Genomic DNA, 16,753 nt, shown 5'->3' with positions numbered 1-16,753 from the left:
AAAAGGCAGAAACTCTAAAATGGCCTGAATGATATTGTTGACACCAAATTGGTGTTTGTGCAGGATAATAGCTGAATACAAAACGCTGGACTGTTCTGAAGTGACAAGCGATGCGTGGAGAACTAACTCCACAGAAAAAGCAATAGAGAGCAGATTAAAGCATCTGAATTACATGCAAGATTGAACACTTTGTAAAAAGAATAACACATAATAATAATAACACATTTGGATACCAAAAATATTTTAATTAATGGACCAAATTTGCTTTATTTACACAGATCTATGCATTATTTTACATTAAGCTTCTCTTTGTTTTATATAATTATTGAGAAAATATATCAGTTGTTTAGTTTTTATTTAATCATTTATTGCAAAGAAGAAACAGCACTAAAAAAATAACTGTCATATTAACTGTAAAATTATGTAAAAACGTGCCGAAAAAAAAAATGTTAAGAGTAAGTTCCCGTTATGTATACAGGGAAAAACTGTAAAAGATCTAACAAGACATTTCATGAAATTTTACCGTAAAATGCTGTTAATTTGAGTTTTTAGAAGAAAGAACAAATCAATGTATAATTTACAGTCAAAAACTGTAAACTGATATTCCCAGAATTCCCTGCATGACAGTCCACGTTTGAAAGTGTTTTGTTTAAATAATCAAGTTTTTTAATAGTTTTTGTTATCAATTATGTACGTTTGGGCTTTATGTTACATCTTCTGTTATTTAATGAAAGTTTATTGCATTTTTTTAAGTATCATATGTGTTACCATGATAGTGTTTCGTGTTTGCATGAATGACTCTGTGCACCTTCTATATATTAATATATACTTCTGCTTGTGGCGAAGCTTCTAGTGATGAGCTGAGCTTTTATTCTTCATGTGGCTTTCTCTTTTACCACCTTCATTATTATGGTGGTTGTCAGTATGTTAAAGGTTGAAAACAGATTTTAATAGTGTGTGTTGTTGAATTTACTGGTTTACAGTTCACATTTTCTTGTTTGTAAATTACAGCTTTATACTGTAATTAACTTTTCTTTTTTTTCTTTTTTTTACCATAAATGTGTTTACAGTTTTTCTGTATTTTGTATAAAATTATTCTGGCAACCACAGCTGCCAAAATTATTTTGTAAAAACTACACTTTTTTGTTTTGTTTGTTACAGTGTAGGGGAGAACAGGGGCGAAAGTAACACGGGACAAAAGTAACAAAGCGATTTTCTCCGAGCCTCTTTCTGCATTTGCATTCCCAGCTATGACAGCATGTTCAGCATGCAATCCTTGACGGAGCTGAGAAATATCATGTGATTTCCTCATTGTTTCTGGAAGTTTTAATTTTTATATAAAATTAAATCGAGTTTAAATGCCAGGAGTTCCTGTCGGGACGAAAGTAACAGTTGTTACTTTTGTCCTGCTACAGTCACAAAAAGTATTTATTTTGTTCCAGTGCAAGCTATATTGTGACTTTCTGTGTCTTGCATCATTTCTTACAAATGTTAATGTCATATTATACCAAAAAAACATGTCTGAGTGAGGGTCAGAAAGACAGACAGAGGTCTGGTTTTATCCAGATGTGTTTGAGAGGGTGTTTCTGGACATAGAGGAACATCTCTCTCTGGGCAGCTGCTACAACACATTTATATTTAGGTTTTAGCCGTATCTCAGCCTTTAAATCTCCACCTTTGAATTTGCAGTGTTTCCAGATGTTTTAATGCACATTTTTAATTCATGCATAAAAACAGCTGGATGGAAACATGAATAGTTTTTTTATTATGCTAATGTGATTAAATTTTTATATTGTGCATTCTGTAGAATTGTTTTATTATTATATAAAAATACATTGAAATTTACAATAAAAAAATACAATCAGGTTTTAAGACATCTGATGAAACTTAATAATTTTTTTGCAAAGATAAAGGACAAAATATGTTTGCAGTTATTTATTAACAAGGTCACAATCAGGTATGCTTAAGAAAAATAAGACCAACAGAAAAAAATCTAGCTTATATTGTTGTGTTACTTTTGACCCACCTGTGTGTTACTCGTCCCAACCGATGGGGTCGAAAGTAACAATGTGCAACTTATGTTCAAAGTGAAATTATACTGAAGTATTTCTACATTTCTACAAAATACCACCTGGAATTGTTAGACCACACTTCTGAGTTACTGGCCACAGCAGAAATATATCTCTGTATACAACATCATCTTTTAAAATTAAGTTTTTCTGAAAAATGGTACTTTCGCCCCTGCTGTCCCCTACATTTGAAAATTAGAGGGGAACATTTCACGGGGGGAAAATTTGCTAAAAAAGTGGTAAAGAAACCATCAGAAAAAAAGAAAAGATTAGAAATTTCAGAGATTAATTTTAGGCAAAGTGTTCTTGTGGATGAAACATTTGTAATGCAAAATAAATATAAGGTGTTTTTTTTTTAAACATTATATAAACCAATAAAAAAGTTACAAAACTACAAAACAACAATAAAAAAATTGCAATGACAAAACAGCTAAATTACTAGACATGGGTCTAAAATGAAACAAAAAACATTACATTTAAAAGAGAAAGATTAAACAGTTTACCAATGTCAACTGTTTTTAAATATTTTTTGTTGAGTTAGATGTTAGAGTTGAGTTAGAAATAGTCCCAAAGTAATGCTGTATTTCACAACATAAAACAGTGGTTCCTGACATTTACATTTACATTTATGTATATAAAATGTTGTTAACAATATATGGAGATTAAATACAATTTGTTTTTCTGTAAATGCTTTTTTTAAATTAACATATCCAAACAAATTTTCCCAAATTAAATAAAAACCTTTATATATATATATATATATATATATATATATATATATATATATTAGATGTTTAGTATAAATTACTGTACTGTATGAAGTTACGCAATGTGGGAGGGCGGTGCGTCACAGATCGTGAGCCAATCACAACTCAGAGCGTTGCAACATATTTGCATATTTTAAGCGCTTAAATCACCCTCCAGTTTGGGGTGTTGCCATCTCATTCATCTAGAAACCTCCATCGTCACAAGAAGCACTGGCTTATTTCCTTTAACGCATCTACTTAACTTCATAAACATGTCTTACTGTAAAGTTCTCCCCGCTGTGGCCAGAGTGAGGCCGGCTCGTGTGTTTGGCGCGAGGCTTCGCTCCTCAGCAGCAGCATCCACGCAGCACAAAGAGCAGAAGAGCGAAGAAGCGCCGCTGGCTCCGTCCTGCACGGTGCTGGAGAAACCCTGCGAGGTGGACCTCATCCGTCGCAAAGCGCACACGGAGCGCCTGAGGATCTCCATCGACTTCGACAACACACAAGAAGCCTACAAGAGCAAAGACACGCTGGAGCTCCTCAGAAGTCTGCTGGTCTTCAAACTCTGCACCTTTGACTTCCTGGTTGACAAAAATAAAGAGGCGAGTTACTTTAGATTTTTTAGAAAAAAAAGTATCGATCTCCGTTACATTAGTTGGAGTGAATGTTACTTTTCATGTATTTATTTTCTTAAATGTAACCCTTTTTGTGGTGTTATTTGAATACGCGTATTAAAATAATTTGCTTACTTTTATTCATTCAGTTTTTAATATTTTTTTTTTATTATTATTAATTTTATATTTTACAAATAAATATTATATATCTGTCCGTCTGTCAATTATTCATTTATTCTTGTAATGTATATGTCAATATATATGATAATAACATACATTATATGTTTAGCCAGAATGGAGATGTGTAAATTTTTCTTATCATATATATATATATATATATATATATATATATATATATTATAGTAATGAATTTAAACTAAAAATAAATAAAAATAAAGTATGTAGAAATCTAAAAAAAAAAATACAAATTATATATATATATATATATATATATATATATATAATATTAGTTAACCAATTATAAAATATACCCTTATACCTTACTATAAAATATATATCTTATTATTTAAGATTTATTTTAAATAAAAATCTTCACAATTATGTTGTACAGTTATATTAAACACATCTGTTTGGTTTCAGAAACTAGGCAATTAGTTTGTAGCATTGTTTAATTACATCATATTCCTCATTTTTCCTTCCACAGTTGACGGACCTCAGTAGGAAGGTTTTTGGTCAGCAGCTCTTCGAGAAACTGATGAAAATGACCTTCTACGGCCAGTTTGTGGCAGGCGAGGACCAGAACGCCATCAAACCTCTGATCGAGAAGAACCAGGCGTTTGGTGTGGGTTCGGTGCTGGACTACAGCGTGGAGGAGGACCTGACTCAAGAAGAGGCTGAGAAGAAGGAGATGGAGTGAGTATGAACCCAAGACCTAGTTGTCCTGTCCTCCGTCCTACACAGAGAGCAAAAGATGCATGACATTGAATTCCAGCCAGAGTTTTGACTCGTCAGTGCCCCTGAATCCTGCTCACACTCTTGGCTGGGCAAATGGAAACAGTATCCCATTACCTTCTTCCTCATTGGTTAGTTTCAGGCAAGGCCCACCACCTGATTGGCTAAAAAAAGGAGGTGTTTTTCCTCCTTCCTCACGATCACATGAGGCTGAGCTAGGAAACACAGGCCAGCGTGTTGAGTAACTCCGAGCCTGTCACCAGCAGTTGACATTTGAAGGTGTGGCGCAGATAGCCAGAAATATAAAACAACACTGTTTAATGAGGTTCATTCTTTATTTAGGAATACTTTTTGAGCTGCTAGTTCAATACATTTCTTTTAGGATTTCTTTAGGTTATAAAAGCACAAAAGGGAAGCTTGTTTCATCCCACTCCCCGTGGGAATGTGCTTTCATTTTGTTCAAGGAAAAAATGCCAGTTTGCCGAGTAACAGCACACACATGCATGCACGCACACACACATGCTGCAGTTATGTAAGATGTTTTGGGCAAGATTTGACCTAGTATTCGGTTAGAATATTCTCTCAGGGAATTACATATTGTATAACATATTCAAAAACAAGACAAATATTATTCTCCGTAATAAATAATTAGACTGCTGAGAATATTTTACACCCTGTGGTTTCCGAAACGGACATAATAAAAACTGTTACAACAAGCAAATGTCTTCAGTGCAATAAAAGTTGATTGCTTTAGGCGAGTCATTTTCATCTTTCATAAACCGTGCATCATTATTACATGTACTACATGTACTTCTATAACTTTTAATTGAGGTTAGATGTTTTAAAGCAAACCTCTGTAAGTATTCTGCTTGTGCTTCCTGAATGAATGATTTATTTATTTTTAAATCGAGTGACTCATTGAAATGGTATCTGGTATGACATTCATGTGACTCATCTTATTCATTGTGGTTTATTGAGGTATATATATATTTCCACTTTGATGAGATGTCTGTACCCTGTAAAGCCTGACCTATGCAAACGTAGTCAGGAAAATTATTGAATCTTTAGAAAAAAATATTTGCATCTTACATGTATATATAAAAAAAAAAAAGTTACTCGGGTAAAGTTGTTTCACTCCAGTAAGTGTTCATCTGGAAATATTACTAATACCTTTACCTTATAAAAATCATGAAAGAATTTGTCTCTATATTAAAAATATCTAAATTTTTGCAAGCAGTATTTGCAGCATTGAAAGGGTTCACAGTAGTTCACGAGCACGTGTTGCAGTATGAATGTCTTGTTTGCACAGAAGGTCGGGTCAAATACTTGACATACTTACCATTTACATGCTTTCGCATTAGAGTCTACCTGCTTTCAGTTTTTTTGCATTGGATTGTTTTAATTTCCCTCGCAGCCAGAATGGAAACAAGAAGATTCTAAAAAAGAATTTTGATCCTTCTCTAAATTTCTGAACTGCTCTGAAATTGATTTTATATTGATTCAGTCTGTTGACTGAGACCCGTGTTGCAAAGTGAGTGACGCATGGCTCTGAAAGTGTTTGTGAATCAGACGGGTTCCCAGCGAGTCCAGAACATGTGTGTCTCTGGCAGAGTGTTCAGTGTGTGTTGCATCATTTAATGACCCCCAGTGAATTTATCGCCTCTTTTAAGCAGGGCTGAGAGGAGCTCAGGTCTAAAATGTCATGGTTTAAAGGTGATATGTTTACAGAAACTTGAACTGGCATCAATAAAGCACAACTTTCCACTTTATCATGTTCTTTTCATCTTGTTTTTCAGCTCCTGTGTTTCTGAGGCTGAGAAAGAGAGTCATGGTAAGTCGAATAAATGACACTAAATTAAAAATATCTGAACTACATTTAAACATTTGAAAACTAGACGATCAATTGCTGCTTTGAATAAATCTGGCCTATGTGATCATAATAAATGTACAATTAATTCCTGAGTCAGTTCAGCTCATTACACAGTGTTACGAAGTGAAAAAATGTCTAATTCATCATAAGATTTTATTTAGTTTTTAATTTATTTAATTCTTATTTTATTTAAATAAAATTAAATTTATTTATTTATTTATTATTCTGTTTGGACAAGTTTAGCTTTTTGTTTTCATTTTCATTTGTGCTGTTTTTGTATTTTGCTTTATTTTCATCACCTTGTTTTTTTTATTTTGTGTTGTTTTTATTTTATTTTTTGTTTTTGTTTGACTTGGCTATTGTTTTAATTTGTTTCTCTGTTGTTGTTCTTTCTTTGTAGTTTTTTTGTCTTTTTTTTTTTTTTTTTACTTAAAAATTGTTGTACTGTTTTTCCATTTTTCCTTGTTTATATATGATTTTATATAATTGTATTAAACTTTCAGTGTTTATATTAATAGGTTTCATTTTTATAAATCTGATAATGTCCCTAGTATTTTTTTTTTAAAGCAATAAGTAAACATTTGTTTTGTTTGATTTTCAGTGGACACCAGTGCACGCTTGCTTCAGGACAATGAGTGTACATAGTACATTATGTTTTATTTGTCGATATTTCATCTGGCTGGGTTTTTTGTAACATTAGCAGTGTCTCCTCGGGGGTTCGTGAAGCGTGTTGACTCAGTCATTGAGGCTGAAATAGCCTGCTGTGTGTGTGTTAGGGGCTCTAGCTGTTTGACTCGCTCAGACTGGTTAAGGCTGGTTTAACCATGGGCTCTCCTGGTGAAGGGGCTGAAATTAACTTTGCAAGCTCATGTTTCTGGAGTCTATGAGGTGTTCTGTCTCTCAGACCTTTCCTCTATAAGGCATTATGGAAAGTGATGCAGTACAAGGTTTTGGCCACAGCCATCATGTGGCAAAAAGCTGTTCAGTATTAATAACCATTCTTAAGTTCTAGATGTGCATGATCACTCACACTCACTCATATTTCTATTAAAGGCAACATTAAATCAAAATTCACAAAAAAAAATTCAAAATTTTTAAACCTTGTGCTCTGCTGAAAATCTTTCAAATTTGGTGTTCCCAGTCAAAAACAACCAGCCTTTTAAAACTGCTTATAAATTGCAGTTGTGCTATATTATTACAAAATCTTCATTTCAATATTTTTATCAGCTTGTTTTTGTTCAGTTAGCATATGTTTTGTTTTTGTGTTTGAAAGTTATTCACCGTCGGCCTCGTTGCTCTGAGCTTATCTCAGTTTTTGAATAAAAATAAAAAGCATTATTTGGCAACCTTCGCTCGAGTTTAATAAGCTCAGATCTGTACTAATTGAAGGAAAACAAGTTGATAAAAAGATTAAATCCTATATTGTAATATAGCATGATAAATTAATTAAAACAATTTTTGAAGGGAGGACATTTTTGACTGAGAACATCAAGAAAAAGCCCTAAAATGTACAAAGATTTTAACTTATCATATTTTTTAAAAACAAAAAGGTGTACATAAATAAGATCAAATAAAAAAAATGACCGGAACACAACTCAAGTTATGCACAAAAATACATTGATTATGGAACCAAAAATCCAAGTTGTTGAATCATAATTACACTTTGAACTCAAATTTCTATGGACTTTAAGGTTCTGACAGCTTTTTTGCCGCATGACCTGAAAACGGTCGCAGAAATTGACTGTGATTTCTAAAATGCACATTCAGGTATGGATCATCGTGAGAAGAAGTACAAAGCTCATCGTCAGTTCGGAGATCGGCGCGGAGGAGTGATCAGCGCTCGCACGTATTTCTACGCAGACGAGGCCAAGTGTGACCATCACATGGAGACCTTCATCAACTGCATCAAAGCTTCCGGTGAGCGGAATATTATTATGAACAACTACGCTGTAAAAAAAAAACAAAAAAAAGTCTTTTCAAAGTTATAAATTGGATTTCTTGTTTTCTACTTCCTAAGTCAATGCATTACTTGCCATTTCTTTCAAATTGTTTGTGAAATTTACTAGCAATTTCTGATTCGAACACCAAATTTGACTTTTACTGTGATTGTGTTGTAGCTGGAAGCTCTGTGGATGGGTTCTCGGCTATTAAGATGACGGCACTGGGCCGGCCGCAGTTCCTGGTAACTCCTTTTCTCTCTCTCGCCCAAGTTTCTGTCGAGTACGATTGTGTCTGTGTGATTCATCTGGGTTCGATTTCTCCTAAAGCTGCAGTTCTCCGAGGTCCTGGTGAAGTGGAGGAGGTTCTTCAATCTGCTGGCGTCTCATCAGGGGAAGGAGGGCATGGCGATACTGGAGCAGAAGCTGGAGCTGGAACAGCTGCAGGTTTGTGCTTTACCCTCGAGGCTCTGTTTCTAACGCTTGTGAAGAGTAGATGATTGACAGGGTTCGGGATGTTAGTGTTTTAGTGTGGTCAATATTTAATTTGCTTTCATTCACAAAACATTGCAATGCATTTCAATTCTGTAATTACATTTCAAAATGGATTTCTGTTTATCTATGTTCAGCAGGAAATGTTATGGGGCTTGGTTTAAGAAAATAATTTATCTAGAAAGTAAATGTGTTTTTTTGTATTTAATATGCATGTTAAGTAAAAACAAATGTAAAATATTATTATATGCTAAAAAATAAAAAAATTAAAATCAGTTTGTGTTGTAGTTAATACTTAATATTTTTTATATAATATTTAAAGATTTCCATTTTAAATAAATGTTATTTATAATAAATGCTGTATGAAGCTGCAATGCTGTTTTCAACATTATAATGTTTCTTAAGCAGCAAATCAGTATATAAGTATGATTTCTGAAGGATCATGTGACACTGAAGACTGGAGGAATGGTGCTGAAAATACAGCTTTGATCACAGAAATAAATTACATTTTAAAATGTCTTTGGTTAATTTGAATTGTAATAATATTTAACAATATTACTGTATTTTTAAACCAAATAAATATAGTCTTTGGTGAATAGAAAAGGCTTATTTTGAAAAAAAAAAAAAAAAAATATATATATATATATATATATATATATATATATATATATATATGTATTTCTCTTATCTTTTTTTTTTTTTACCTCTAGGACAGTTTGATCAAGCTGGGAGTTGGTGCAAAATCAGACATTGAGAACTGGTTTACTGGAGAGAAACTGGGTTCATCAGGGTAAAACTCCTCGACTGTCACTTCAGCTTACTTTCCCAGTCCCTAAAGTGTATTACACTCATTACAGATCTCTACTTCTTACACTTCAACTGACTCGGTATAATCCAAGCTAGACCTGTGTGTGTTTGACCATTGTTTCTGCTGTGTTCTTGCAGAACCATTGATCTGTTGGACTGGAACAGCCTCATCAATGACACAACCAAGATCTCCAACCTGCTGGTGGTGCCCAACATGGAGGTACAGTCTCTCTCTCACACACACACACACACACACACACACTGCTCAGCTCATATGAACTGTCTGTATGTCCAAAGAGCGGTCACCTGGAGCCTCTGTTGAGCAAATTCACTGATGAAGAGGAGAAACAGATGAAGAGGATGCTACAGAGAATGGACGTCCTCGCCAAGGTATTTCACCAAATCTTACCAAACATTATTAACAGTCAAATTCAGTTTGAAACTTATTCTGTTATATAAATTAGGACAGAAATCAGATGTTAATATTTGAAGCCTGGAAACAGTCCATTGGCTAGTCTGCATTTGTCAGATTTTTGTAAATTATGAATTTTTATGGAATTAAAAACAATTATAATTGAATAAAAAAAGTTGAAAAGTGCAAATTAAAATTACTTACAATTAGAATTTATTACATACAATTAGAATTTATTAGTTTTAAAGTTTATATTTACAAGTATTAAATTATGTAATTAAAAAGAATTTGTATTTAATACAATTAAAAATAAAACACGCCATGTTTATGTTTTTAAATAAAAAATAAAATAAAAAAATACAAATAATTGTACATTTAATAGAAACATCTTAAAAATAAATTCTAATTGTGTAAAAAAAAAAAAAAAAAATTTAGTTCTTCTGTAAAAACTGACAGGTTAATGGCCTTAGATTTGTTGGACCGTTTTCTTGTGTTTTGGCACATGAAGAGATTGCAAAAGTTGCTAAATATTTAAAATTGACAAATGTTACGCCAGAAATGGGTTGGTTTCTCCAATCTGTGTGTGTTTGTGTGCATTTGATGTTTGCTATTACTCTCTCAGAGTGACTTGACCCAGATCAGCCATTAACCAAATAATGTCCTCACTACATTTCACCGTTTGACGCAAGAGCGTCTCATTTTCCATCTCGTTAGTGTTTGCACATCTGCACTTAACCAAGGAGACGTTCTAGATAAACTCTTGTTAGAAGCAGTTCTGGTGGAAGAGTATTGCTCAGTACTTTTTAACATTGACTGCAGTTTAAGCATTGAATAACACAGGAATGCAATCAGGTGGACGATAAAACAAAGACACAATAAAATAGCACAGTCAGTTACTTCTCATTGCTCAGGAGGTTTTTAAAAAGCCTGTTCTCAGCGTCACAAGACTGACTTCTTATCTTCTGTGAGATAAACACACAACACCCTGATGGTTTTAAAAATACAATGTCAAATGCAAGGAAGCTACACTTAACTAAATACAAACTAGTTCTGGTCTTTATCTCCATAATGACAGAAGACAGCAGATAAATTGTACATTTGAAGGTCTGAATGAAAGTGTTTTTATCTGCAAATGCTGAGGTCAATTATCTAAAGCACTTCAGCTTGTGAATTCATGAAACTATGAAACATTACACAGAAGACACTTGTAAAGATCATAATGCTTTTTAGTGGCCAATAATATCTATATGAAAATCTGTTTTAATTATTGAATTTGTATAATTAAAATAGTTCATGATTTTAATTTAATAAAATGTAAAATAATTTGTAAACGCATAAATGTAATGACAAAATATATTCATTATAATCATTTTAGTATTGATTAAATCACTGGTTATGATGATAAATAATATAATTTATAACTTATTAATAAACTTTATTGAATTATATTTATGTTTTAATATATTTTTAAATCATTAATAATAAATAAATAAAATGTATTTATACAGAATATATATTTTAAAAAATACAAATAAGTCAAATATGCCAGAACTATACCATAAATATATTTTATTTGTTTATATTTCACTTATTTTAAGTTCATTAATGTGTGTGTATGTATATAATATATGTGTGTGTGTGTGTGTGTATATAATATGTGTGTGTGTGTGTGTGTGTGTATGTATATAATATATGTGTGTATATGTATGTATTTAAATTATATATATTTTTTAAATGTAATAAAGTTAAATTTCTACATAAAATACATAAGTGTAATACCTTTAAAAATATACAAATAAATGGAATTGTGTGTGTGTGTGTGTGAAATGTATTTTTCTGTTGCTGGATTCTTCACCTGTTTTCAGTTTGAGAAATGAAGAGTATTAATTAGATTAGTTGTTCTCTTGGAGTGTGTTGTTGAGCGTGCCAGCAGTAATGGTGTCCTGCAGGCGCTCTGCTTATGTAACCGTGTTATTACAGCTGAAAGGCGTCGTCTAAGCTGATGTGTGTTTGTTCCAGCACGCTGTGGAGAACGGCGTGAGGCTGATGGTGGACGCAGAACAGACGTATTTCCAGCCGGCCATCAGCAGACTCACGCTGGAGATGCAGAGGATCTTCAACAGAGAAAAACCAAACATCTTCAACACCTACCAGTGCTACCTGAGAGTGAGCGCTCAAACACACACACACACACGCGTCCACACCCTCAAAACCTACGGCTTCACATCGCTTCCACACCCAGATTTCTCTTTTATCCTGCCAAAAAAAAAAAAAGATTTTCTAAAGGATCAGTTAATCCAAAAATAATATTCTGTCATTATTATTTACTTCTCTCCAAGTTATGTCAGGCCTGTAAGATTTCCTTTCTTCTGTGCAACACAAAAGGATGTTCAGGCTGCCCCAAAAATGACATAAAAGCATCAAAAGTTGTCGTCCGTCTGACTTTTGTGTCAGCTTCTTTCGATACTTAAAACTGATTTATACATATGTTTTTACAGTTATTATATATATAATTAAAATAATTGGAATAATTAAAAACAAAAAAATAACAATGATTATATTAGAATATGTGATCTATATTAATTTAATATTTTAACATTAGTAACCTTTTTAATTTAATATCATATCATATATGTATATATATGTATATGTATATGGGAAAAAATATACAATAAATGTAATTATTTATTTGTAAGTTTTACAGTTCAGCTCAACAAAATGTTCACGCTGTTTCAAAAATGACATCCCAGTTGAATTTTCAGTTCTTAAAATTCAAATGAGGAACGGATGCAAATTAAAATGTAATCATTTTGAAGATTCATTGAATCTTACATTTTTGAATCTCAAAAGTCCAGCAGTCACTGAATGAATCATGATGACAGTGCTGTAATGGCACTATATGGCTTTCATAAGACCTTCTGTGCATCTCTCTAATGGTTTTATGGCACTAGTCCCATGGGGTTTTATTTGTTTAGTGTGTGTGTGTGTGAGTCTCATGACAAGTGTTGACCGTGTTTGCAGGAGGCGTATGATAACGTGTCGGTGGATGTGGAGCTGTCGCGGCGGGAGGGCTGGTACTTCGGTGCCAAGCTGGTCAGAGGAGCGTACATGTATCAGGAGAGATCTCGCGCGGCAGAGATCGGTTATGAAGATCCCATCAACCCTGACTATGAGGCCACCAACAGGATGTACCACAAGTACGTGCCGTGCAATTAAAACGCATCCTACAAATGGAAGAAAACGTTGATCAGCATGAGATCCACCAACCGCACAGTTTTATTTACAGTCAGCATTTTCATAATTTGACAACTGTGCATTCATTGATATTAATTCTTACTGATGTTTTTGAAATATTGTTTAAATATTTTTGTATTTAACCTATTATATGATAAAATAACATAAAAAAAATATATATACATTATCTGATTAATATTGTAATATAATTTCATATAGCCCATTATCTGATAAAAAAAAATAATTCCATATAACCCATTTTGCAATTACAAGCAAATATTTAAATAAATAAAAAATTGTTGAAGATACATTTAATTCATTAAATTTTATTCCACTTAACCCATTTTCTGAAAAAAGCAAACATTTAGTTATATTAATTATTTCAATGTTTTTATTCAATTCCACATTATCTATTATCATATGAAAGGCGAAATTTTAAAAATATATTTATAGCTTAAATATAGATTTTATATTTTTTACGTTATTCCACAACCCATTATTGATACAAATATGATTTTTTTAAATAAAATAATACAATTATTTCATTATTTTATTTTATTCATCATAGCCAATTATACAATGAAAAGCAACAATTATGAATTGTTTGTTGTTTAGTTTTTTTATTTAATTACATTTTATTCTGAATAATAAATTTTCTAAAGAAAAATAAATATTTGAGAATATTATTGGTGTTTTTTTTTTTTACATTAGTTTAGCATAACCCATTATCCAGTGACAAGTAATCATTTAAAAATATATAAATTTAACTGTTAATTAATTACAATTTTATTGCACTTTTTTCAATAACCCATTATACAAGAAAACGTTACTGTTATATAAAAAATATATATATTTTTACTGCTATCAAACGATTAATCGCTTCCAAAATAAAGATCAAACATTTTTTAATTTTTTTATTTCCCATAACCCATTATACAATGGAAACCTAATTTGAAATTAATTGTTTACATATATACATTTTATTTGTTCTGTTTGACTGTGCCGAGCTTGTTTTGCCCGTCAGTGTCACATTACTGACCTGCGTCACAATAACACTGTAAATATTTGCATGCACACTATGAGGGGAATGTTTCAGTCTTTGATGGATTCCTGGACGCTTTCATTAACCCTGATCTCTGTCTGTAAGGTGTCTGGAGTACATTCTGGAGGAGATCAACCACAACAGGATGGCAAACGTCATGGTGGCGTCTCACAACGAGGACACGGTCAAATTCACGCTGGAAAAGTGAGTCCCGAGCCAAAAAGAGACATTCAGCCCGATCAGAGATTGATTATCGCTAACGTGTGTTTTTCTGCACAGAATGAACGAGATGAGTCTCTCTCCCACCGAGAATAAGGTTTACTTTGGACAGCTGCTGGGGATGTGTGATCAGATCAGCTTCCCGTTGGGTGAGTGGAGAGCAGAGCAGCGTGGGAAGGAGCAGATGTCTTGATTCATGACATGTTTGTGTTTTTGTGAGCAGGTCAGGCGGGATTCCCAGTGTACAAGTATGTGCCGTACGGCCCGGTGAACGAGGTCATCCCGTACCTGTCTCGCCGAGCGCAGGAGAACCGCGGCTTCATGAAGGGATCGCAGCGAGAGCGCAGCCTGCTGTGGAAGGAGCTCAAGCGCAGACTCTTCAGTGGACAACTGCTCTACAAACCTGTCTACTAAACCACAGCATCAACATCAGCTGACCTCCTTCTCTACCGCAGAGCAGTACCATGTTAGTGAGGGAAAATCAGCACAGGATGGACTTTTTATAGGTTTTATAGATTGCCATCAGTGGCTGTAAATTAAACTGGAGTTAAAGACAGTATGAAATTGCATTTGCAATGCCTTTAACTTCTGCAATGTGACGTGAAACAGAAAGTGAAACAATGGAACTTTATCTGATGAAAAGCAAACCTTTAGAAATGCGTTGTTTTTGTAGATAGATAGTTGTTGTTTTTTTAATGAAAAACAGACATTTCAAAATATTTTTTCTTATTTTATTGATCCCACACATCCCATTTTTCAGTTTAATATGTTTTATTTTATACAACACAACTCATAATCTAATGAAACGCACAAATTGAAATTATTATTATTTTTAAATTCCACAAAACCCATTATCTGGTTAAAAAAATTATTGTTATTTTTTTATTATTGTATTTTTCCCATCCTACCCATTATCTGATTTAATATAAATGATATTTTATACCGCAAAACCCATTATCCAATGAAAAGCAAACAATTTGTAAAATATATCATTTGTATTTATTTTCTAATTATTAATCCCACATTGTCCAATGAAAGGCAAAAAGATAGAAAAACATTGTTTAAATATATTTGTATTTTATATCGATAACATAATTTATTATGTGATGAATAGCCTTTTTTTAACGTTTATTTTATTTTTGTATTTCATTCCACTACAAACCGTCTGATGAAAAGCAAACATTTGAAAATATATATTGAATGTTTTATTTTATTAAACCGAAAGTGAAATGAACTTCAGTAGGAAATATTACAGGACAGGGGCCAGTTGCGTAAACTTATTAAGACTAGTCTGACAGACTATCAGTTAGCCAAGTGTAATCAGTCGTACTTTTTGTATTCAATGTAGACGTAGCTATGTTTTTATGTAACTACATTAAAAACATATGACCAGTCTTGATCCAAACAGCCCCAGGACATTAATTGGGTGAGACATGTCAAGTTATGATGTAAACTTTAGTTGCATGAACAGAACTGATAAGTGATGTTAGACATGGACGAGTTATTAAGACTGTAAATGGACTGATTTCATGTTGTCTTTAAATCCGCTGTGAATCATTCCCCTGTGTCTTGATCTCACTGCTTCTGTTTGGAACAGCACACTATCAGACCACTCGTATTATGTACCACTGAACCAGTATCAGCTAAAACATCTGTATTCATTTCAAAGATCCCATGCAGCACAGTAAGATCATGTAACAGTAATGTAACACAGTACTTGTTAAAACTCATTGCATACCGTTTTAGGTCTGACCTGATTATTTCTGACATACATGGACAATGCACAGTTTTTTTTTTTAAATGTTTTGTATTTTTTTGATCATGCAATTTTAAATGTCTATTATCAGATGAGTTTTAGCACTGGCTGTTCTGTTAACGTTTTTGTTTGTTTTTCTTGCTGCTTTTAAATGTACTTTGCATTTGGAAATGAGTTTGGATGAAGTGTGCGTGTGAATCTTTCAGCTCTTTGAAATATCTACTGCTCTTTTTTTTTTAATGTAAATAATGAAATGTGATAAATATATACGATATAGCAACAACAGCTCTCCGTTCTCACGCCCAGGTGATTCTAGACACTTTTGCACTGTTTCTAACTGAATGAAATGAAAATGTATGGCTGTACGTAAACGCATCAAATGTAACAATTATTACAAATATTGACTTATTTGTTGGAGTTTGTCATTTTGATGTATAGTTATGTCATCAACTGTCAAAAATGTTATTTTACAAATGCATGCATAATGAATAACCAGGTCTCCCATGCATGGAGAGAAAGGAGTTTTCTATTAAAAACTAGTCATTTAAAAATATTCTTGTGTCAAATGAGTTAGTTTTGGTGTGATGTGTTTGCACACTGTTTTCTAGAATGATCCTTGCAGAGCGTTCAATTTGATTATGCA

At 32.9% G+C, this 16,753-nt stretch overlaps 1 protein-coding gene across 2 annotated transcripts; it reads left to right on the top strand.

Annotated features, from left to right (window-relative positions):
• Window positions 1-2,978: 2,978 nt before the first annotated feature.
• Window positions 2,979-16,661, top strand: LOC113038959 (proline dehydrogenase 1, mitochondrial). Of its 2 annotated transcripts, XM_026196776.1 has the most exons (15): window positions 2,979-3,417; window positions 4,094-4,302; window positions 6,138-6,172; window positions 6,813-6,848; window positions 7,979-8,128; window positions 8,329-8,393; window positions 8,479-8,595; window positions 9,351-9,430; window positions 9,586-9,667; window positions 9,745-9,837; window positions 11,879-12,025; window positions 12,881-13,056; window positions 14,241-14,339; window positions 14,415-14,503; window positions 14,578-16,661. In XM_026196776.1, the coding sequence occupies exons 1-15, from the start codon at window positions 3,088-3,090 to the stop codon at window positions 14,766-14,768; spliced, it is 1,899 nt and encodes a 632-aa protein (XP_026052561.1). In that variant the 5' UTR covers window positions 2,979-3,087; the 3' UTR covers window positions 14,769-16,661. The 2 variants fall into 2 exon arrangements, with proteins under 2 accessions (XP_026052561.1, XP_026052562.1); XM_026196777.1 differs by lacking the exon at window positions 6,813-6,848 and having other exon boundaries at window positions 2,981-3,417.
• The last annotated feature ends 92 nt before the right edge of the window (window positions 16,662-16,753 follow it).

Source organism: Carassius auratus, chromosome 21 (genome assembly GCF_003368295.1).
Source record: "Carassius auratus strain Wakin chromosome 21, ASM336829v1, whole genome shotgun sequence".
Taxonomy (NCBI): Eukaryota; Metazoa; Chordata; class Actinopteri; order Cypriniformes; family Cyprinidae; genus Carassius; species Carassius auratus.
Note: the sequence above shows the minus strand (reverse complement) of the source record. Positions and strands in the feature narration are given on the sequence as shown.

Bases quoted from the DNA above. Each gene is read 5' to 3' on its own strand.
- LOC113038959 (XM_026196776.1), top strand. From the start codon at position 3,088: ATGTCTTACTGTAAAGTTCTCCCCGCTGTGGCCAGAGTGAGGCCGGCT. The intron at 9,838-11,878 runs GTATTTCACCAA...TGTTTGTTCCAG, and splicing joins GAATGGACGTCCTCGCCAAG to CACGCTGTGGAGAACGGCGT. The intron at 14,504-14,577 runs GTGAGTGGAGAG...TTTTGTGAGCAG, and splicing joins TCAGATCAGCTTCCCGTTGG to GTCAGGCGGGATTCCCAGTG.